We start from the raw sequence: 24784 nt of genomic DNA, 5'->3' as shown, positions 1-24784 counted from the left end.
ATCAAGTTCCTCACTTGACTTAGGTCTGAGTCTTCCTCAAGCCAGGTGCCCTTCATCATTTTCAACTTATATGAGCTTTGATGTTCACAGTCTCAGGAGGAAAGTAGGGGAACAGGGCTTGTTATTTCTCCATAGCAGATTCTCCTTGATGCTAACCACAGAGCAGGTATAGCATCGGCACCAACAACCCAGTATCAGTGGCTCATTCTTCATTGTCTGCACTGTGGAGAGGCTTACATAGGCCTGAGGGGATGGGGAGTAGAATCAGGTGGGATAGCAAGGACTCGAGGGAGGCCTTATACCAGGGCCACTCACCAGGCACTCTGTAGATGAGTTTTTCATCTTTTCAGGGAATAAACCCACCTCTTAGACCTGGATATTTGTGATATAGTTGGTGCCATGTGTATGTATATATAATCAGTAACTTTAATCTAAGGCCCCATACAAGTTAAACCAACAAACACTCTACTCCTGATTTAGAGCCCCAACCCTATTTTCTTTATCTTTATATCCCTTGAATATTATCTGACACGGACACTGCTTTTCTGCAGTCCGTACTGAATGCTGTTTTCATTTCTTTATTCCAAGTTGTAGAGTAGATGGATATCATGGGGGCATACCTGTAATCTCAGCACTAGGGAAAGGGACACAAGGGCTTCAGGAGTTCAAGATTCTTTTCCCTTATAGGGAGAGGTTGAGGTTTCCAACCGGGCTATATAATACCCTTCTTAAGATAAAAACCCACCAACCAACCACTATGTAATAATTTAGTTTACAAATTAAATGTTACAGTTGACAGACACACAGTAACATAAATACCTTAGTTAGGGTTTCTATTGCTGTGAAAGAGATACCGTGACCGTTACAACTCTTGCAAAAGAAAGCCTTTCATAGGGGATGGCTTACAGTTCAGAGGTTTGGTCCATTATCATCATCGTGGGAAGCCTACAGCATCCAGGAAGATGTGGTCATAAGTAGCTGAGAGTTCTACATCTGGATCCTGAGGCATTAGGAAGAGAGAGAGAGAGACACTGGGCCTGGCCTTGAGTATTTGAGACCTCAGTGCCCACCCTCAACTAGTGACACAGTTCCTCCAACAAGGCCACACCAAGTCCAACAGGGCCACACCTCCTAACAATGCTCTTTCTTATGGGCCTATGGTGACCACTTTTATTCAACCACCATGACAAGACAGCCATAACATATGTTAAAAGCCATGACTTACTAGGTAAGTGATCCCTATTCTTCGAAAACATGAAGATAGTCAGTATTTAAGAATTTTGACCACTGAACATAACTACCCTACCAGTTTCCTAACAATGTCAACATACTTCTTTATCACAGTGGCCTTGAATTTTCAAACCCCTGGACTGCCTATGGATTTGCAAAACGGGAAATTTTTGGATAATGGAGGCTCTGGATATGTTTTGAAGCCAGACTTTCTTAGAGACACAACTTTGGGCTTTAACCCAAATGAACCAGAAGGAGATGGCCATCCGGTTACCCTCACGATCCGAGTAAGATTGTTTTATTTGGCTTGTTTTATTTGCTGGTTTCTAAGTAAACTCGATAGTGTATGTTAATATTTCAACTCTACCGATCTGCTCCAACACCCTTCAAATTCCTGTTAATCTTTCTAGACACAATTAATAGGGGCCGTTTTAGCATCTTTTTCTGTGTCTGAAAGTTTTCTTTGTGTGCATTTCCACATGAATGATTTCCTGCCAGTGAATGGAAATATTGAGGCTAAAACCTTTTCCTCTGAGATATCTATTTATATCGTTCCCTTGTATTTCACCATTGAGCGCCGTGATGGAGTGGTTTGAGTTCAGTCTGCCGATGACCTTGAGGACATGACACCTTTTTGTCCCTTACCTTTAAAGGATTTCAGCAAATTCTAGGAGCTATTTCTTTCTCATGAATCTCTTAACTTTTGCAGTACAGCATTCTTTCCCTGCTATGTCTCTGAGCTCTGCTTGACTGCAAATAAAGGTAATGGGTGTGCTTTCTCCTGTATCCATTATCCATGTCTATTAATATATTATAAGCTTATAATGTTCTCATCTCCTCCCCACCTGCAGTTTGTGAGAGGCCTTAACAGTTCCTCCCTGTGATGATTCAAAAATCTATATTCAAATTTAAAATTGATTTGTTCATTTGTGTGTGTGTGTGTGTGTGTGTGTGTGTGTGTGTGTGTGTGTGTGAGTGTGTACACATGAGAGCATGAGTGCAGACACCTGTGGAGTCCAGATGAGGGCATCTGATCCTCCTGGAGCTGGAGGTACAGATAGTTGTGAGCTGTCCACTGTGGGTGCTGGAAATTGAACTCTGGTCCTGTGTGATACCAGGCCACACTCTTAGCTGCTGGGCCATCTTTCCAGACCCCTGTATTTGGTTTTAGTTTCACTTTAATATAGGTATGCACTTTCAGCCTCCGATTGCCAAGCATCCCATGTGGCTCAATCTTTATCTCTGTCTTCCCCTCGGTCCTCCCACTCCCCCCCTCATTCTTTCATCTCCTGCTTTACCGCTTCCTGGACAAGTTCATTATAGTGAAAGCAGTCTCTCCATTAGCGCGAACTTGTCCTCATTCTCTGTGCCCTAAACGCAGTGTTTATTTACCTTTCAAAATGTCACTGAACCTTCCGAAAAGGCCTGGTTGCATTTCTTTCTCCACTTAATTACAAGCCACTGCCCTAGGCTGTACCTCCACCTGTGCAGAGGGCAGCTGTAGAATTTGTCTGCCTCCTCCTGTTCGACGAGCTGCTCTTACATCTCAGATATTCTTTTGGGATTTGGGTCAGTAATCTTGCTGTTTTAGTCACGTGTTCCATGCTGCTACCTAGTGGAGGTCTGGGACTCTGGCCTCTTGATCTTCACTCCTGACTGTGATGCTTGAAACTCCAAACCCCAGAATTTGCCTCACTTACAATGTCTGTCTCATTTCTGTCTACTATTGTCCTAACACCACTGGGCTTGGGAACCCACTCTTACCTGCTTCAGGTCTTATCCATTTAGTACCAGTGAAGAATGAGAGAACTTATGGGCTATTTCCTAGAAATAAATTTTTTTGGCTTGTGCATTTTAGTTAATTAATTAATTAACTAACAATACAGCCATTGCCCCTCCCAGTGACCCTCCCACAATTCCTCACCCCATTCTTCCTACCCCCTGTCCCCAAGAGAATGAACCATCCCAACCAGGCAAATTTGTAAAGACAACAGAGGAAAGGTGGGCAGGGAGAAAATGCTTTAGATTTGGCAGGAGAGAGTGCCGGTGAGGTACACAGCTGGCTTTGCTCCTGCTCGTAGGATGTTGTGACACCATAATCCAGTCAGAGTAGATAGCTAGAAGTCACCTACAATTCGGGCTACAGATATTGATTAGCTGACACTTTCTGGCATGTGGAGAAGTATTATTGACCAAGGGGCTTCTTTTACAAGGGGATTGTCACGTTGGCCTCCTTCCTGCATCTTTTAAGTAGTTGATTCAGTGGGAAAAGGTGGATTCACCACTCCTAACAGCCTTTATAACACACTCATGTCTCTTCTTGTTCTGGATTTATTATCTATCTGCCATGAAAATCCGTTTCACTTCCATCGATGGATTCCTCTTTCTGTGACTACTCCTAAAATATTTATGTTGCATGTTCGTATTGCATAAAGCTTTTACCTCACCTTTGTTCCAAACGAAAGATTCTTCTCAGAGTCTCACAGTCCAAGGCTCATGGTTTGAACGGCCAGTAAGGCTCAAATCTTAAACGTGACTTCAATGTTTTTAAGAACCTAGAGTATATTTTAAAGAGTCTACCAAGCATCCATACTCATTAAATCACTCTCCTGTCAAACTTAAAAATTTTAAAGCCTAACATCCCTTCCCAGTCAATCTACCTGTAACTATTTTATTGACTTGTTAATGAATGGCGTTACTCCTCCGACCAGCTCAGACCAGAAAACATGGTAGCGTTGTTATACATCTCCTTCACATCCCGTATCACCCACTTATAAATTCTACTCAGTCTACTCCAGGTCTTCATGATCCCTTCTCTTGGTCTAACCACTTTGCTGCTGTCCTCTTTCAGGAATTTGTTCTTTTTCATCAGGTCTCTTTTGACTTCTTCAACATTGGCAATTAGCTCCGGTTGTTGGTTATTTTATTATTATTATTCTTTAATTGTTTTTACAGTCTAGTCTTTATCCCCATCCTGGTCCACCCTCTGATTGTCCTCATTGCATACCCCTTCCCCCATCTCCAAGAAGATGCCGCCACCCCTACATCCACCTCACCAGACCTCCCCACTCCCTGGGAACTCAAGTCTCTCGAGGGTTAGGTGCATCTTCTTGCATTGACTCCAGACCCAGCAGTCCTCTGCTATACATGTGTCAGGGGCCTCATATCAGCTGGTGAATGCTGCCTGGTTGGTGGCTTGGTGTCTGAGAAATCTCAGGGGTCCAGGTTAGTTGAGACTGCTGGTCTTCCTATAGGGAAGTCCTCCTCCTCAGCTTCTTCCAGCCTTTCCCTAATTCAATCAAGGGTCACCAGTTTATGTCCATTAGTTGGGTGTAAACATCTGCATCTGACTCTTTCAGCTGCTTGCTGGGCTTTCAGAGGGCAGTCATGCTAGGCTTCCATCTATAAGCACAACATAGCATCAGTAATAGTTTCAGGCCTTGGAGTCTCCCTTTGAGCCAGATCCCGATTTGGACCTGTCACTGGACCCTCTTTCTCTCACGCTCTTCTCCAATTTTGACCCTGTAGTTCTTTCAGACAGCAACAATTCTGGGTCAGTGTTTTTGACTGTGGGATTGCAACCCTATCCCTCCACTTGATTCCCTATCTTACTACTGGAGGTGGACTCTACAAATTCTTTCTCTTCACTGTTGGGCATTTCATCTAAGGTCTCTTCCTTTGAGTCCTAAGGGACTCTCACCTCCCAGGTCTCTGGTATATTCAAGAGTCTCCTCACCTCCCACCTCTCAAGGTTGCCCGTTTCCATTCTTTCTGCTGGCCCTCAGGGCATCTATCCTCCCCCTAATACCTGATCATGTTCTTCTCTTCCCCCATCTCCTTTCTCACCCAGGTCCCCCTCTCTATCCCCTTTGATTGTCTTCTTCTCCCTCCCAAGTTGGATTGAGGCATCCTCACTTGGGTCCTTCGAATTGTTAATCTTCTTGAGTTCTGTGCATTGTATCCTGGATATTCTGTATATTTTTGGCTAATATCCACTTATTAGTGAGTACATACAATGCATTTTCTTTTTTGGTCAGATTTTGTCAACTTTACCTAGTCTAGAATCATCTAGGAAGAGAGTCTTCAGTGAGAGATTGTTTGGATTAGATTGGTCTCTGAGCTTGACTTTAATTTCTTTTTAAAATTTTATTTCAGTATCTTATGTGAATGAGTGTTTGGCCTATGTACATGTCTATGCATTTTATGCATGCTTGGTGCCCATGGAGGCCAGAAGAGGGTGTTGGATTCTTTGGAGGTGGAGTGAAAGAAGGATGTAAGCTGCTAAGAGAGTACTGAAAGTCAAACTCTTTTTCTGGAAGAGTACTGAGCGCTCTTCCACTGACCCATCTCTGCAGCCCCAAGTAAGATATGTTCTTTTGAGTTAAATGGTCTGGGAAGACCCAACCTGAAAGTGGGCAGCATCATTCCCTAGGCTTGGGTTGTATAAGAGAAGGTAAGCCAAGCAGCAGGGTTGCATGCATTGATTCTCTTTGCTCTTGACAGTGGATGTGACTGCTTGTTTCAGCTTTCTGCCTTGACCTCCCCACAATGATGGACTGTAAGCTGAACAATCATTTCTCCTTTTAAGTTACCTTTTGTCAGGGCAGTTTATGAAAATAACAGAAACTAAAGGAAAACAGCCTGTTTCGGTCTTCTTAGTCCTTCTTCCTTTAAGTCGGAGAGGTTTTATTATTATGATGATTTTGTTTGTACTTAACATTCATTTCTGTTTACTGGTTACTTTCCCAGTCAAGGCTTAGCTTTTGTTTCTGTACCAATGTCTCACTATATCCAGCCTTAACTTATTCTATAACCATGACCAGGATTCATTCATTCTCTCTCTCTCTCTCTCTCTCTCTCTCTCTCTCTCTCTCTCTCTCTCCCTCCCCCTCTCTCCCTCTCCTCCTCCTCTCTCCTTTTTCTGTCTGTCTCTGTCTCTATGTTTGTCTCCACACACCCATCTTTTAGACAAGGTCTAACTGTGCAACCATAGCTGCCTTGGAACTGTCTATGTAGCCAGCAGACTGGCCTTGAACTCAGAGATCTACCTGTTGCTGCCTCCCGAGTGCTGGAATTAAATTTAGATGCCACAACTTGACCGACTCAAGACTTAAAAATCCTTACTTCAAGCATTTTTTTCTTGGTTGTGCTCCTTTTTACAGTTTCCTTTCATTGCAGCCTATGCAAGCACGCGCCCTAGCATGTAGCACACTGCAGTGTACTCATTCTCTTGTCTTTGTTCCCCAGCTCTCTGAGAATTCTTTAAGATAAGAGCTGCGCTTTGTTCAAGCCTCGTTGACAGGGTCTGCCATAAAACATATGCTTCATATAGGGACGTTGATGGGATGAGTGACATCTGTTGCCTGCCGAGAATAGCAGAGGAGGCATCTGTGCTGTCTCAGAGGAAATGAATTTTCAGGGTAGTTTGTGCACACAGATGCTTATGCCTGTTCTGGGCTCCTCCTCCAGGCTTATACTGGGAGGATCTCACTTTGAGGTGTTAAGTGGCTTAGTCTCAGACAGACAGGTTAGTGAGTCCCCTTGGAAGCAGCCACCACAGCTAAGAGTAAGTCCTCCCCTCATGGTTATTTTAAAGCGCTATGTGGTTGACTCCTTTGATCTCACAGGGTCTGGGAGCACAACTTGGAAACCCTGAAGGCCTGGATTTACTCTAAGCTTCCTTGAGTCCTTGATGGAGACAGTCGACATCTCCAGTTTATTCTGTTAACTTTAGACTGCGGCTTTTGGCCTAAGTAATTTGTCTTTTTCCTTTCCGTTGCTTTCCTCTCTTTTTCTCTCCTTAGGCACAGGGTTTGCAAAGTTGAACCAGTCCCATTTTAGTCACGCCCTTTTTCCACATAGCTGCCAATCAGCTGCCAAGTGCACTTGCCATATCTGGGAGTAGTGTTGTGAATACCTACAAGCAGTCTTCTTTCTAAACCCTCAGATATCTAACTACGCTGAATGATTTATGCCTCTTGAATACAGGTCACGAAGTATTTTCAGTTACCTTAGTGTATAGCAATGTCATAATGTGTGGATTTAGGACAGAAGAAGTCACACACCAGTAGGTTTTCTCCTCCCTTTCCTCCTATTCTCTATTCTGTGCCTCTCTTTTTCTCATTCTTTTTCATATAAGCTATTTACAAAAAAAAAAAATCATCATAGAGTGATTGAAAATGTGGTTCAATTTTTATAACTGCATCTTTAGGTTTATCACTTCTTTATTGTTTGAGAACTTATTACACACATATCATGTAATTCTCTCTGTTTAGTTCCATGGCACATTTTTTGATTGGTTGTTGGTTTGGTTTTTTTTTTTTGTGATGTTTAATTGCTTTTTATTAATTTGTTTGTTTTTTTAGTTCTTTATAGATAATAACTCTTGGTCAGATATAATGCTGATACAGATGTTTTGTTCTCCTCTGCTGGCTGTCTCTTCAGTTTAATGATGATGCCCTTTGCTATGTGGGAGCCTTTTGGTTTCATGAGTTCTCCCTCATCAGTTGTGTGTCTTGAAGTCTGTGTTGTCAGAATCCTCTTCAGACAGCCATTTTTGTGCCTATGGGTTGAAGCGTATCCCTAACTTTCTTCTTTAACAGATTCAGGTCAGATAGGCGCTTACATTAAGGTCTGAGAGCATGCAGGATATTTTAATTTTCTCATATTTGTTGAGAATTAAGTTCTTATATATGATAATTTTGGAGACAGTTCTGTGGGCTACCGAGAAGGATGTGTATTCTTTGGTGTTTGGGTACAGTAGCCTGTCGGTGTGTTAATTCTATTTGCTCTACGATGTGAAGAGTTTTCCCGTTAGGCTTTGCCACAATAACCTGTTTATTGGTGAAAATTGGAATTAAATTTATTCACAAACAGTGTGTTGGGTTTAACCTGTGTTTTTGAATATAGTAGTATGTTTTCAATGAGGTTGGATAAACCTGTGTTTGGAATATATGTGTCTAGATTTGTACGGCCTTCCTGGTGGATTGTTCTTCTAATGAATATGAAGGGACCTTCCTTGGAATCTCTGATTAACTGGTTTTGATTGGAAACTTATTGTCAAATATTAGAATATCTATAGCTCTGGCTGCTTATTTCCTAGTACTGTTTGTTTGGACTACCCCTTCCTATCCGATAAGAGTGTTTTATTGTTTTTGACAAAGTGAGTTTATTGGAGACAGGAAAATAGATGGATGGGTCCCATTTTCTCATTCGTTCTGTTAGAATGTGTCTTTTAGTGTCAGGAACTATATTATTGAAAGATGTGTATCAATGTCTGTCATTTTGTTGATTTTGTAGTGTTCTCTTAGACTTCTTTCGATTAACTATCTTGGCTGTATTTACTCATTCCCCGTGATCTCTTGGTTTGTTTACTGTTCTCTTCAGAATTAAGTATTTCTCCTTGTATCCTCCCTCTGTAGAGTCTACTTAGTGGTCACAAATCCATTTAGTCTAGTTTTATCAGGAAGGGATTTTATTTCTCCTTCATTTGAATGGATAGGTTTTTTAGGGTATAACAGTCTGGGTTGGCAGTTGTGATCTTTCAGATATTGGAACACACTTTCCCCAGTCTGTCTGGCTTTAAAATGTCCTGTTGAAACCCCCCCTTTTTTTAAAATTCTTATGGCACTGGCTTCACAAGTGACCTGACCTTTCTCTCTTACAACTTTTAATGTCTTTTCTTTATTTTCTGTTTTAAATTTTTAGCTATAATATATCATGGGGAGATGATGATGGTGGTGGTGGTGATGGTGATGGTGATGGTGATGGTGATGATGATGATGATGATGATGGTGGTGGTGATGATGATGATGATGATGATGATGATGATGATGATGATGATGGTGGTGGTGGTGGTGGTGGTGATGATTTGGTCTTGTTTGTTTGGTGTTGTAGGTACCTGGATGGGCACCTCTTTCTCTAGATTTGGGCAATTTTCTCTGATTTTATTATTCTTGATTTTTCTATGGTTTTCCTCTTCTTTTAGGTCTATATTAAAAATTTATGTCTTTTCATGGTATATTCTGTCCCCAAAGGTCCCGTGTTTTGTTAGCATATGCATTTTACATTTTTCTTCACCATTGCTGGGTGACAGATTCCCCTGCTTTGTCTTCCAGCCCTGACTCATTGTTTGCACCAGACCCATTCTATTGGTGAGGCTTTTCCTATGAGGGTTTTTATTATTTTTTATTTGGTTTATTGTTGTTTTCATTTCTAGATTTGTACTTTTCTATTCTCTTTATTGAACCAAATTTTTAAGCCTTTGATTAACTTCAGCATTTCACTTAGCCAAGTGAATGCTTTTGTCCTTCTTTGAGAAGTTTGAACATAGTTATGATCGCTCTTTTGAACTCTGCCTGGAGGGTCTTCCTGGGTTTTCACTGGGATTCATTACTATGGGATTAGTAATTTTGGGGCAGGGCATGTTGTCCTGTTTTTTCATGTCACTTTATTTCTGTTCTGGACTTAAGTGGATCATTCTGTAAGTCTGCTGTTTTTTTTTTTTCCTGCTTATACTTTTCCTTCAGTGTAGACATGTACACCGTTTGGAGCAGGATTAAACTGTAAGAGGGTTGATCCACTGTTTTCTTTTATGGAACTTGTTTTGGGGGCTGTGAGCTCTATCTCTGGTCTTCTGAAAGTTTGGTAGTGTCTGTGTGAACAGAGACCCCCTCCCCACAAGGGTCAGCAGGCATCTGGCCCTCTCCTCTACTACCTTCTGTGTGGCTCTCCAAGTCTAGCTGTTCTACCTTGAGATAGCTCCGGTCAACTGATGGCTGGGTATGGGAGGTCTTAAGAAGCTGGATGTGTGGTCAGGAGGCTGGTGGTAGGCATAGTAACGAGCAGCTGTTATCCAGGGCTAGGGTCCTAGCTTCTTGACTTTTATTTCTCATCTAAAATCAACATATTTCAAATGTTCTATGCTTACCTTGTCCTTAAAATCAAAACACAATCTTGATTCAATAGTTAGGCTAAATAAAAATATAACTGGTAACTTTTAAAAGTATGTTTCTGATCCCTGTACCGAACACGCATGTGAGATAGTTGATCTTACTGAGTTCTGTTTCCTTGATATGGCAATGTAGTTAACAGTGGACAATGTCAGATTTTATAACTGATTAAAATATAAATTTTTAAAGAAATGTTATGTGGTGCAACATTTCATATTTGGGAAAACATCATACTGAACTAGTAAAATGATGAGAGAGTGTTTTTAAGATAAAAATGCGTACGAATGAATCATAAACCTTGGGCATTGTGGATTCCATTATGAATGCACTTGAGTAAACAATATTGCAGACAGGTTCTTGTTCATTATCTAGTGATATTGGACAGAAAAGGGGTTAAAATTTAAAATTCCCAGCTTCAGTCTTTGTAGCCAATAATTTAGAGCCTTTGTCTTTTGGGGATATGCGATTTGATTAAGGTCAAGTAGAGATGTATTTTCCTACTTAGCTAAGTCCTACACATGTTTGCACAGCTCATCAGTGGGATCCAGTTGCCTGTTAACGTGCCCTCAAATACATCTGACATAATAGTGATCATAGAAGTCTACGGTGTCCCAAACGACCACATGAAGCAGCAGAGTCGTGCCGTTAAGAACAATGGTGAGCTTTTTTACTTCTTAGTGGGGAAAAAATGTATTTTCTTCTTCAGAAAACATTCTTAAATTAACTTAAGAATAGCTCATTCAGTGTGCCCTTCATAATAATACAACCGCAGAATGTTGGTTTTAGCACTGGGTTTTCTGCGAACGTCTCTGAGGAAATTCAGTTTGGTTCTTCAGTCTTGACATCTTGCTTGGCCAAAGCCCCATGATTCGGCAAGCATCAGAAACTTAAAAAAAAATCTGTTTAGTAGATATGTGTTTATGTACATCTTAACTTTACTAGAGACACTCTACAGCTTAGAGCAAAAAATGACACGAAAGAAGAAAACTATTATGATGAGATATGATTAGGTCTGAGGGAGAAAACAAAATCCCGTGGTCAAGGGGCCCACAGAAGACAGTCATAGGAAAAAAAATACAGATTTATTTTCCCACAGTTGGAGACAAGGGTACTAAAGGGAGAAAGAATAACGTGACTCTCAGTCATGAAGACCGGGCAGCATACAGGATGCTCAACAAAGACTAGCAAGTGAGAAAGTGTGCACGTTATAGATGCTCCTGGGCATCTCTGAAAGCCCTGCTTGCTCTTAGGGAGGTCTCTATGGGGAATGGATAAAATTAAGCCATCTACAGCGGAATAAGGCACTGAGCTCTCAGGAGAATGTTTCTGTAGGTAAGGTGGGAAATGAGAAACAGGAACAGTGTCAGGATAGGAACCCAACGCTTAAAAGACATAGAAGGCATGTCGTAAGGAAGATGGTGGCTGGCAGAAATGAATAGATGGTGTTCATGCGCATCACCCTGTGGGAGTAACGGTCTAGGGTGGATGACAGGATGGACTGTCAGACTTTGGGGGATGGCTATGGTGATGATGGTAGTGGAATTAGAGACGAGGATGTCTGTGAAGGAAGGACCATGTTTGGATAAGGTATAGGTAACTCATCTGTTTGTTGGGACATGGGAAGTACAGTCACCAACCAAACTTCATGTCCTGGATACTTCTATAAAAATAATAAGTTTCTTTTGCCCAGATGTAGATGTGTGCACATGTGTATGAGAAAGACACAGAGATTAGATACAGAGGAAGGGAGGGAGGCAGGCCGGGTAGGTGGGATAGTGGTGTTTGAGGAAAAACAATGACTTTATGTATGGACTTTCTATAGAGCCTTAGAAGTATCTTTACAGAATGGACCCTAAATCTGTCCCTGTACCCTATGGAATTATGTTTGCTTTCAGGCCAAGGTCATTATTCCAGCATATGATAATTAATTCCCTGTTTCCATGGGCAAAGGACACATTCAGGACTGCCACTTGGTAAAATGATCTAGTGACTTCAGGAGCACTATAGAAATCATAGGTATCAATATAATTATTCAAAAACCTATCAGAAATGCTAAAAATGATGAAAACTACAGACATGGAAAGGATTTTCTTTGTACCTGGACGTGTGTAATTTTTCTCCCAACCATTGGATCTGAGACTTGATCTGATTGTGATTATCTTAAGTCCGTTGACTCAAGGTTTTAGATCATTTAGATCAAGCTGCAAACAATCTGGATTCCTTGCTGTGGCAAGGGGTGGGTTGACTGGGAAGATTTATTTCACTGGAGCCCCGAATTGTTTATCAACTTGGGACTTTGAAATCATCACTAGTGAAAAACAAGGCAAAGTTCTTTCTGTAATAACCCGGCACGGAAAGAGGCCAGTTCTCAGTTCGCCATGTCTCCATTTTGCCGTGAAGGGACTGCCTTAACTCAGTCATGTTACACAAAGACGCCGTTGTCTGCTTCGAGGTCACATTCTCCAGGCTGGCATCCCCGCTTTGCAATTTGCTGTGTGGAATGCTAGGAGCAATGTGGCCTCTTCCAGTTGTGGTTCCCTTGCCTGTTAACCCTGTCAGGGTTGTAGTTCCTATGTAGTTTTCAAAAGCCAGGGTCACTGCTGTCACGACATCTTCTGCTCGCTGACTACATTAGATGTTCAAGTGCTCTAAAGTACAAATTAGCATTGTTCATGCCCAACCGTTAGACAGAAAAATTGTGGAGACCTCTTATTATTTGCTTTTTTTCCCCCTTAGAGAAAGCATCTGTGATATTCTTGTATCCGTTTCTTTATGTTTCAGCTTTTAGTCCAAGGTGGAATGAAACATTCACATTTCTTATTCAAGTGCCAGAATTGGCACTGATACGTTTCGTTGTTGAAACTCAAGGCTTCCTATCGGGAAATGAATTACTTGGGCAGTACACTTTACCCGTTCTTTGCATGAACAAAGGTAACGTTCGCAAATGTAAGATGATTTTTAATAACATGTATCAAAGCCACACTTGGATTATACCAAATTCCTCTGTCATTTCATCTACACCTGCGGGATATGAAGCTTTGGGTGGACCCATGGATTTTCTTCTGTTGGACAGCAGAGACAGGTTCTTCCTGTGGAAAGTGATTTGGGGATGAGGTATGCTGGGCTGCTAGGGAAACTTGACATATGTTCCTCTTTGCCAGGATCCTAATTCTTCCTTTTCAATGAAAGGTAGTCATGGTGACAAGAAGATATGAAGGGCAGGGATAAGACAGAGGGGAAACATTGGCTCATTCTTTCTGAGGACAAACTGGGATCCTGGGAGCCGAACCTTTTTGGATCATTTTCGGGGCTGGAAGAATGGTGCACAGTCGCCTGCCCGGAGTGGTTTATTTAGTGCTATAAATAACTTTGTTGCAAGGTGCCCAGGTTTCTATCACCAGGAAGCAGTAGTCAGGGTCTCTTTGAAGCAGCAGGGTGATGACTAACTTTGGGTCATTATGTCCTTGGGGAGAGGAGACATGTGAGGTGTGGGCTCACCACTGGGACACACAGGATTTTGGAAGTTCGAACAGAAACTAGGAATGCTCCATTTTATGGAAAAGTAACATACTACATTGGCATAATTATACCTCTGTCTCACAGCGATAACTGCGTTAAGACGCTTACTCAGAGACACACCTTCCTCAGCGGCAATGGGGAGGCCATTACTCTTAATGCGTTATTTCCAAGTTGGCACAGTTCCTCTTTCTGCAGGTTATCGTCGCGTTCCTCTGTTTTCCAAATCCGGTGCGAACCTTGAACCTTCCTCTCTGTTTATTTACGTTTGGTACTACAGAGAGTGACAACGTGTAACGGAAGCGTTAGTTACACCTCACAGTAAACAGTCCAAAGGAATGTTGGCACGCCCTCTTTTGTTGACCGTAAAATAAAGACTCATTAAGTTTGAAATGTCTATGCTTTTCACTTTCTAATGGGCAAAACAGAAAGGGGAGGGGCCGAATAAAACCATCAGAGGATGCGCACAGCATGCGGTTCCCTGGGTGCAAGGTGCGCTGTTGGCTGGATGCTCGCCATGCTGGTCCCTGGGCAGGCGCACAGTGTGCATTTCCCGGACTGCTGCTGGTTTCTCCTATACTTCTGCTTCCAGAGCTGCGTTTCCAATTGCTTGTACCATTTTTAATGAGTAAAATTTACGGCTTTAAAAAAGTATGCCTGATCACATAAGACATGTTGGCAAATATTTAGCAGCCCAGAAGATGTGAAATCGAAGTGTTTTAACTTCCTGACACCCACCACCGCCTATTGCAGTGGGAAGGAATTAGATTGCCAGGCCCTTTGTGCCCTCTTATATCCTAGAGAGCAATTAGCCCCTGAATTCTCAATCCATTTCTTAGATGCCATGTGCTTGATTTGGTACCCTGTAATTATACAGACATTTTTATAAGTGTGTATGAAATTGATTTGCATTCCCGCTATAGTCAGACTCCATTTCTGTAAAAGAAATCTATTATGTGGGCTTACATGCTTGGGTCTTGAATTAATTTGCAGTATTTTTGAATCTGTCCTTAATGCACTTTTAAGACTGTATTGTCTCTTGGTCAGAGATGAGAGTCCTCATTTTTTTTTTCACCTGCACTGAGACTTAACTTGGCTAAAAGTGGTAGAGAATATGGTTCCTTGTTAATTATTCTTTAAAAAAAAAATCAGAAATGATTGTCCCACCATGCTGGTACCTGTGTTTAGTGGACACACTCAGGTTATCTGGCAAATTAGCACCCCCAGTAGAAATTTGCTGATACTGAATCCAACTTCAGACATAGCTAAGAACCAAGAAATATTTTTTTTATTTAAGATTTATCTCAATTTTATTATCCTTTGATGACCAGAAAAGGCAACCCTTCTGACCACGTTTCACCAAATATCGCTTTGAATGCCAAATATTAAAAGTGCGGGTCTGTGCTGTGTGTAAAAGGCAAGGAAACTGTTTTGTCAGTGATGTTGATGTTCGCAGATTCACAGTTGAGAAAGAGCATCATAGAAGGTTCCTGTGACACACTCTACCCCATACCATACCTCTCCATCCAAAGAGCAGCCTACACGGGAAGAAAACTCTTAAAGACCTGTGATGAGGATGTCAAGTGCAGCTCTCCACAGTGGATGGCTGCTGGCAGGGGTGCAGGCGGGGAAGGAAGGACTGGCCTTTTTCCAAGGGGCTGCTGGCCACTGGAAGTTTGGCTATGCTCCCGTGGGTATACGGGCAATGCAAATCTGACTTTGTTGTGGTTTGTATTTCTTTCTTCTTTTCTCCTTTTTGGGGGTGTCTCAAGGGGGAAGGCAGACCCAGGAGGACTGGGCAGTGGGTGTGATCAGGGCTTTATCACATAAAAATTCCCAAATAAGCAATAAAAATGTTGTGATTGAAAATGTAAATACTCCTGGGAATCGGTACGTTCATGCATAAGGAACCAGCAGTATGGTATTGCAGTAGGGTGTCGAAGGTGTGGTATTTACACACTCCTAAGGGCTGTAGGACTGACTGTCAAAAATCTGCTTCCCACAGAGTTCAGTTTCCTTCTTTTTTTCTTTAAAAGATTTATTTATTTATCATGTATATAGCATCTGCCTGCATGTATGCCTGAAGACCAGAAGAGGGGACCAGATCTCATTACAGATGGTTGTGAGCCACTACGCAGTTGCTGGGAATCAACTCAGGACCTCTAGAAGAGCAGACAGTGCTCTTAACCTCTGAGCCATCTCTCCATCCTGGAGTCAGAGGCTCTTAAGAGGACCACACAGCTTCCATTTAGCAGACAGTGGGTAGATCTCGCTGAATTCTCTATTGCAAACCCAGTGGCAGGGCTTGGGGTGTGCGCACACACTGACCCAAGGCTCTAACCTTTAATCCCGGAGTCGTTTGACGATCTGGAATTGCTCAGACTTTTAAAGGCTTTCTTCATGAGAGCCTTACAAGCGAATGCTATCTGCAGCGGGGCAAACTTTTCTTTCTCATTTGCTTCGTTAGACTTTGAGATAGACATGTTTTCTCTTCTCACCTTTCCCATAGGAACCAATTAAGATCATGCACTGACTTAGACTTTGAAAATGATTTTTTTTATGAAATTTGTGTCCATAAAGCGGCACTTGTATGTGCTTATGTGCACACATGTTTGTATGTGCCCGGGGAGGTCATAGGTGTCCCGTATTGTTTCTAATGATTGTCCACCTAAGTTTTTGAGGGTCTGTCTCTCACTCAAATCATGGCTCACTAGCCAGCAGGCCCCAAGGATTGACTGTTCTCCCTATGCCTAGGGCTAGGGTTACAAGCGTGTATGTGTGTGTGTGTACATGTGTGTGTATCTGTGTGTGTGTACATGTGTGTGTGTCTGTGTGTGTGTCTGTGTGTATGTTTGTGTGTGCATGTGTGTGTATGTTTGTGTATGTGTGTCTGTGTGTGTGTGTTTGTTTGTGTGTGTATATGTGTGTCTGTGTGTGTGTGTCTCTGTGTGTGTTTGTGTGTCTGTGTGTGTCTGTGTGTGTATGTGTGTGTGTCTGTGTGTGTGAGTGTGTGTGTTTGTCTGTGTTTGTGTGTATATATGTGTGTGTTTGTGTGTATATGTGTGTGTGTCTGTGTGAGTGTGTGTGTTTGTGTGTATATATGTGTGTGTGTTTGTGTGTATATGTGTGTGTCTGTGTGTGAGTGTGTGTGTATATATGTGTGTGTGTTTGTGTGTATATGTGTGTGTTTGTGTGTGTATGTGTGTGTCTGTGTGTGTGTCTGTGTGTGTGTTTGTATGTGTGTGTTTGTGTGTGTGTGTTTGTGTGTGTATATGTGTGTGTATATGTGTGTGTGTATGTGTGTGTGAGACAATATTGTACTAGAGCTGTGTGTTTTTATGTGGATATTGAGGATTGAACTCAGTTCCTCAGACTTGCAAAGCAATCACTTTAATGACTGACTTATCCCTTCCTTGTCTATTAATTCTACTGTACATATAATTTTTGGAGAAATATTAATTTTTAAAAATTTCCTTATCCTATAATTTTGTGCAGCCTTTAAACATTTTGATTTCATTTTAAAAATATGCACCATTTATGATGTACTCTTTAAGCTGTTTTTTTTAAAAATTATATTCTCCCATGAATTTATATCTGATGTTACCCGCAGAAGCTGCACAGCCGTGGGATGTCCTCACATCTCAGGAAGGTTGGGAATAGTGTGGGAAGTCAGCCTTGACTCTTGCTTCTTAAGCATAATTCATTTGTAAGAATAATAGTATCATGATGAGAAGAAAGCACAAAAAGGCTAAATGAACTCCTGGGGCCGTGGTGAAAAAAGACCTTTGCATTTCAGACTCTTAGTTAAAATGTCAGATCCTTGGGGAAGCTGTGCGTGCTTGCTCTGATTAGGTTATATTTCCTGCTTTTGCTTGCTTACAACTGGTGCAAATGACAGCTAGGTACAGGTTTTGTCCCATGAGCTAGCTGGGCATAGGCATGGCTAGAAACTGATCTGGAATTTGCTGTTGGGGTTGGGATTTCCTTGCAGAACATAACGGTCAACTCCAGACTTATCCATTCTACTGTGATGGACCAGGTCTATGATCATTGTGTGTCAGAGCGTGGATATTGATTAAACACTCAAGTGTCCAATACTCTCTCATTCTGAAAAGCGTGAGAGGTTGTTGACACATTACCAGCTATAGTTTTAGCTTCGGTTTATATCTCTTTATATATAAGATGGATTTGCAATCATGACTCCTTATTCTTTTTTTTTAAATTTCTTTTTGGTGTGGTGTGTGTGTGTGTGTGTGTGTGTGTGTGTGTCCAATTGCTGGGTGAAAGAAAAAAGGTGGGATTTCTGGTTCTCAGGATGAAGAGGAGGGGACGAGATGGAGCGGAATTTTCAGCCTGGCTTGTGGGGAGAATAGCACAAATGACATGTATGGGCCGGGGGCATCTAGAACCGGTGGCGGCCCCCACCACCGGCGGCGTGATTCTGATATACGATAGCTGATGCCTTTAGGGAAATAGATTCTGTGCCTAGCAGTCGTGTTATCGTGTTGGTTTTAAAGGGCTAGAACTGTCTGCTGTTTTACATCCACAATAAGGTAGGCAGAGAAAGGGCACAGTCGTTGGCGGCTCGGCGGAGCTAGCTGAGAGGTGGTTGGCTGGCGGAGAGCGGCCGCAGCTCTCAGCGTTGATGGGAAAAGCATCATCAGCTGGCAATTGGCGGAGCTGAGTGAGGCGGGCAGCTGCGGGTCACAGACCCTAGGCTGGAGCGCAGAAAGAGCTCTCAAAGAGCAAGCATGCTTTTTAAATTACACACACTGCACACACTTGTGTGTGTGGAGGCCAGAGGTTGATATAAGGTGCCTTCCTCCATCCTTTCTTATTTATTGAGATTGGAACCTAGAGCTCACCAATCAGCTGGACTGGCTGGCCAGAGAGCCGCCCTCCCATTTCTTCCCCTTTAGTGCTTGGATTACAGATGCATGCTGCCACATTTGAATTTTTCTTTTTAATGCCGGTGCAACTCCAGAATTGAATCCTCATTCTTGTAGAGCAGGCACCTTACTGACTGGACCACCTCTTCAGCTCTCTCAGTCCCTATTCCTAACAACGTCGAATTCAGAGGAGCCGTTTACTTCTTTGAATTAAATCATCTAACGCAAGCCAAAATTCAGTAGATACCCTTTATAATCGTTTTACAGCAGTGGTTCTCAACCTTCCTGATGCTGTAACCCTTTAATACAGTTAGTTCCTCATGTTGTGGTGACCCCCAACCATAAAAGTTTTGTTACTACTTCAGAACTCATTTTGCTGCTGTTATGAATCATAATGTAAATATCTGATATGTGAATATATGATATGTGACCCCCATGAAGGATCCTTTGACCCCCACAAAGGGGTTGTGACCCACAGGTTGGGAACTGCTGCTCTGTAGTAATGCCCTGATTCTGTGTGTGCATCTCCCTTGTTGCAGGGGGCAGTGAGTCCAAATGCATTTGGCCTTCAGGGTCTGTCACTGGAGATGAGCCCAAGCTTAGACTTCTCCCTGGTTTTTCACCAATCTGGGTGACATGCAAGTTAAAGGGTCTCAATGCTGAGCTTTTCTTTCCGTTTGTGCTGGTTCAGAACCTTCAGTTATGAAAGTGTCAGAACGATATCTCTCGACCTCAGTGAGCCTGACTTTAGAGTGAGAAGTGGTGGCCAGGATAGGTTAAGTGGCTGGTTGGTTGCTACAGGGAGAAGTCGTTCTGTTTCTGAAAGAGTTTTGAAGCAGCTTCCTTCTGGCCAGCAAAAAGAAGTTTCTCCATTGTGAGTTTTGGATACAGAAGAGGCTCTGGCTGTTGTGATGGATACAGAGTATTCACAGTAGAACAGAGCCTCTACCAGAACCTTAGTGTCAATCTCAAGGGAGACTTGTGAGTCATCCTGGGGAAAGAGGATCATGTTGGAAGGTGAGAGTGAGTAAGGACAAGCTTTGTGATGCATGTCTGTAGTCATTGCTCTCTTGAAATGAAGACAGGAGGTTTATGAATTCAGTGCCTCCATGGGTTGATAGCAAGACTTTGAGCATTTCCAAAAGAATAATGTTTACTGTTGAAAATCCTTATGAATATAGTACAGAAAAAAATGGATTGGTTTATTTTCAATGTTATAGCCCTCTGAAAATGTTACACACACACACACACACACACACACACACACACACACACACCCCTCATATAACCAAATCTATAGCTATATGCTGTGGTTTGAATAAGAATGGATCCTATTGGCTCATATATTTTAGTACTTGGTCCCTAGTTGGTAGAACTGTTTGAGAAGGATTGGAAGGTGTGGCCTTGCTAGAGGTGTCCCTGGGAGTGGACTGTGATGTTTTAAAAGCCCCTATCATTTGCAGCTAGTTCGCTTTCTCTGACTTGTGGCTGTGCCTCATGAGTGTAGCTCTGAGCCAATGCTCCGTTGCTTGCTTGCTTGCTGCCATGCTCCTTAACACGATGGTTGTGTATTAACCCTGTGGTAAGTCCCGATTAAACCCTTTCTTCTATAAGTGTCTTGTTCATGATGTCTCTCCACAGCAACAGAGAGGTAACTAAGACATTATAAATATTCACAATACGATCAAGGATTTTAGATACTGTATTACATATGTAATATATTAGTATACATGTGCATGGGTTATGTAATACATGAACTAGACCATATACAACTCAGCAGTAATAAGAAAAATGAGGCACATATTTGGATAGTCATTTCCCAAGAGAAAATGTGTGCATGAACAATAAGCACTTGAAAATATCAACGGAATATCATTGGCCATCAGGGGAATGCAAATTAAAACTAATTAGCCCTCCTTAAAATAAGATTCCCACAGCAAATTTTGAGGAGGAGTAGAAACCCAGAACTCTCCCACCCCATCATATGGGACACTCACTTTGAGACCAGCTGGGCAGCTTCTAATGAAGCTACATGTGTTGCTTTGAGTGAGAAAGTCCCCCGTACATAGTCCCCAGTTGGTGGCACCGTTTGGGAAGGTTAGGGGACGTTTAAGGTGTGGAGCTGCACAGAAGGAAGTGTATCCCTAGGAACAGACTTTGAAGGTTGACAGCTTTACCCACTTCCTCTTTGCTTTCTTCATGTGGGTGGAGCTGAGATCTCCGCTTCCTGCTGCAGTTGCCTGCTGCCATGGTTCCCATCACTACACTCTCTCTCTCTCTCTCTCTCTCTCTCTCTCTCTCTCTCTCTCTCTCTCTCTCTCTCTCTGGAATTATAAGCCAAAACAAACTCTTGCATAAGTTGCTTTTGGTTGTGGTGTTTTATCACAGCAACATAAAGTAATAACCATATACTAAACGTCTGCCTACCATAAGACTCAGCTCTTCACCCCCAGACATTATCATAAGAGGAACAAAATGTGTGTAAAACCCTCACAAGGGTTTTACATGGTGGTGTGGAGAGGAAAATATCCCTGCACAAGTATGTTTCCCTGATTTCTTTCCTGTTATTTAGAGAAACTGCTGACCTCTGCAGTACCAGGCCTCCCTTTCCTATGATGCAACTGACAATATTCTTAGAGAGAAAAAACTCCGTTAGTGAACTGAGCAGCCAGACCAGTAGATATAAGCAAGGCTTTCCCCCATATTCTTCTGTGTGACCAGGAGAGATTTTTTCAGGGTAAGAGCTTGGGGTTCTCCTGTCTCTTGGAGTTGACTAAAGGTACTGTTACCTGGGTTACATGTACAGTGAGCCAGTCTTTCTCACTGTATGCCTCCTTTGCCTTCTGTAGCATGTTGGCTCTCCTTTTCCTGGGGAAGCCCAAGCCCATAACACCTTTGTTTAGCTTCATAGACACTGTGAGCTGCAACTGTCCGGCCCCCATGTACATGTGTGTGGCTTTCATATGAATTTGTTGTAGTTTTCCTTTAATCTGACCACTACCAGTTTACTGATAGAATAAAACCACAATGCTTCAGGAAGAACACAATACTACACTAAAAACCTCCTTACCCTCTCAACAGCTGTCTTTAAAATAATCACGAATTAGAAATGACTCAAATGTCCTGACAGAGCATGGACAATAAATTATGTTGTGTCCATATGATAGGATATTATTTAATGAATTAAAGGAATATTACTATTGATGAATTAATATCAAAGAAACTAAAAATTAAATGGATAAAAATATCAGAAAAAAGTGGCAACTAGATGTAATGTAGCAATTTCCCTTGAGGTAAAGTTGTCAATCTTAGAGGGAAGCTCCTTAAGACAGGGTTGTTCTAAGAGGATATGAAACACTAGAGTGTTTTATGGGGAGGTGAAACATTCCAGCCTGCAGGGAAACAGCTTAAGCTCAGGAAGTAAACAACTCCAAAGCTTCAGGAAGTCCCTGAATCTGACACAATTTTCTAGGTCCCTTCTCCAAACTTGCATAAGCAGTCAATACAGCTTAGAGACATTTTTGGGCAAGCCTAGCTGCCTGAAAAGGATTCTCTTCAACTTGTTGAGCTGCCTGCAGGTTGTGCAACACACTCCAGGCTTCCAGCTAGCTGTCCCTCATGTCCGGGCAAACTTTGCATTATGGAGTCATCACTGAGTTGTTTCTGCTCCTATATGGAACCCCTCACCCATATTTCTGTAAGTCAGTCTAATAAAACTCATTGGTTGACCAAACTGGACTTCTGTGGCATTCTTACTTTCGTATGTCATCAGCTTCTTTTCTGGGGTGAGTAGACTAGACCTTTGTTTGTTAATGCCCTCCCAGGAAGGGTGTGACACAACACTGGGGTTGGGGTTGTTAAAGGAACCACCATGAAACCTTTGTCATTGATAGAAGTGTTGGCTTGATGATATCAGAGGTTTGATCTCAAAACTAAGTGTGCTATGGAGTTTAGACTCAGGAAGCACAGTGGCCTTCGGTCATATTTGAAAACATAGAAGAAATACAAATCCTGATTTAGAAATAAAGCAGTCCTGTTACAGTTCTCTTGGGCATTCTGACAATCAGCAGGTATCAAGGGTACATGAAAGGCAGAGTTGCCTCAGGACTGACCACACATGTTCTGGCAGCAGGACTAGCCCACACTTTAATTCAGTCAGGTGATAGAATCTTCCCTGTGCTCCATTAAGACTGAATGAACGATGGGCATACAGTACACTTCTAGACTGGGGACCACAGGATTTCCTAGAAGCTGGGAGAGACATGCTTTTAAAAAACTTGTATATAACCCACAGGCTCTTTAAATACCATCTATCCTATAAAAGTATATTTTTTAAATATTTTTGTTACTTAGAGCATTCTTATGGGAAGCAATACTGAAGCATGCTGCTGAAAGTTATTTAAGAGTTTCTCTATGTCTGGAACATGGATCACTGATTTAGAGAGTTTAAAATTCTGACTTCTTTGAATGTTTGAAAAGAACCTTTAGCAACAACTCATGGACAAACACACTTACACATGATCACAGATAAGTACCACACACATTATATAGATAGTGGTAAATTATATTTGAAAAAAAGCAAAGGATAGATTTGTACTTCAACCTTTAGCATCTATGGACCTATTTGGTATACTCTTGTCAACACAAAAACAGTCTTTTAACCAAAGGCACTGTGAGAGAGTTTATTCTGGAGTTAAGTGTGAGAAACTGTTAGAAGCACGGATTAAAGTTACCCCAGATTCCTTGTTTCCATGTGGTAACAGTGTGATGAAGCTCTTCCCTGTTCTTAACATAAAAGCAAGGTCATAAATCCAGACCCATTTCCAAGCACCATGGTTGAAATAGTAACTAAGTGGTTCCAGCAAAGTGGAATGTGAGAGATTCTGTTGTATACCTCAGAAGGTCTTGGCCAGCATTCTCAGACCCATGTTTGGTTGGAGCCTAGTACTCTGTGCGTTCTAAAAGATTGCTCTAATGGTCACAGAGATGCTGGGTCAGGTACAGAGAGGAGGATGATAAATGGTTGACAATTTGGCTCTGGACCTGGAACATTCCAGATTCTCCAATCTCTGACGTTCTAACCAGCTAACTAGCCCTACAGACAGATCAATGGAAGAGGCTGTTCTGTTTAGCAAGGTTTATGAAGATTCTAGGCACCATTAGTAGTGCCCTTAGACTAGAACAGTGGTTTCCACTTGGTCTGCACACTCGAATCATGCATTTGAAAACATCCTGATGCCCTCGTTACATTTTTAGAGATATTGATGAATCTGTATGGCATGCTAGGTATGGTGATTTCACTGGGTACTTCAGGCTAGTGCACGCTAGTGCAGTGGTCTCAAATATGACCCTCAGGACAGAGCAAGCAACTAGCTCAGAGCATGTTTCAGAAATATGAACCTCTAGACACCACCTCAAGATTCCTATTTATTCATAGACAGGGTCCCACATAGTCCAGGCTTATCTTGAGCTAACTGCATAAAACAGGATGGCCTTGAACTCTCAATCCTCCTTCCTGTTTTCTGAGTGAAGGAATAATAGGCTTATGTTACCAAGCCTGGCCACCCCAGGACTCTTGAGTTAGAAACTTAGAAGCTGTGCCTATCAGTCTGTGTTCTAAAATGGCTTCCTGTTGATGCAGATTCTTGTTCAAGTTTGAGGCTGTTGTTGATAATGGTGGTTGAATGGAGGACTATTGGCTTGACCGCTCTTCATTGCCTCCTTGGTACACTGCAGATTCACTGTGTGTTATGGATTTAACTTTCCAGAAACTAAAATATGACCATCCACTAGTCTTCTCCCCATAGTTTCTAGATGCAGTGGTATCGGAACTCCTGTTGACAAAGCTTCCCACCCAGCCTGGGTGTCAACCCACAGCAAGAAAAAGCAATGTAAATATATGGGAACAGAAATGCAACCGAGGGAATGGCTGTGCTTGTGCAAAGTGACGGAAGGAAGATGTGATTACTCTTCATTTGCTCAAGAGTTCAGATTCCCAAAGCTTGCAAAAGCAAATCTTCATCAGTCCTCAAAGCATCTTCCCAGCAGGCTATTGACCTGGTTTCTCTAATATTGACCCGTCTTCAACACCTTGCTGGAAAGAGAAAGGTGAGATAGTGGGACTACTTTGTGAGCATGCTGATAGAAGAACCCACTTGTCCTACGTGGTACACGGCCATTTTGCTTCGATTTCTATTT

General features: G+C 42.1%; 1 protein-coding gene across 14 annotated transcripts in view; it reads left to right on the top strand.

The window, feature by feature from the left end:
* Plcz1 (phospholipase C, zeta 1) overlaps positions 1-14090 on the top strand; it is a 56088-nt gene extending 41998 nt beyond the window's left edge. For 13 of the 14 annotated variants that reach the window (XM_063286453.1, XM_063286454.1, XM_063286456.1 and 10 more), the window contains 4 exons: positions 1345-1517; positions 10712-10838; positions 12963-13112; positions 13896-14090. In XM_063286453.1, coding sequence (XP_063142523.1) covers positions 1345-1517; positions 10712-10838; positions 12963-13112; positions 13896-13984 — 539 coding nt within the window. In that variant the 3' untranslated portion in view covers positions 13985-14090. Of the gene's footprint in view, positions 1-1344; positions 1518-10711; positions 10839-12962; positions 13113-13895 lie in introns of those variants that run through there. The other variant, XR_010065686.1, reaches the window with a different exon arrangement.
* Positions 14091-24784: the final 10694 nt, after the last annotated feature.

This window comes from Rattus norvegicus, chromosome 4 (assembly GCF_036323735.1).
Source record: "Rattus norvegicus strain BN/NHsdMcwi chromosome 4, GRCr8, whole genome shotgun sequence".
NCBI classification, from domain to species: Eukaryota; Metazoa; Chordata; class Mammalia; order Rodentia; family Muridae; genus Rattus; species Rattus norvegicus.
This window is presented reverse-complemented; position numbering and strand designations above follow the sequence as displayed.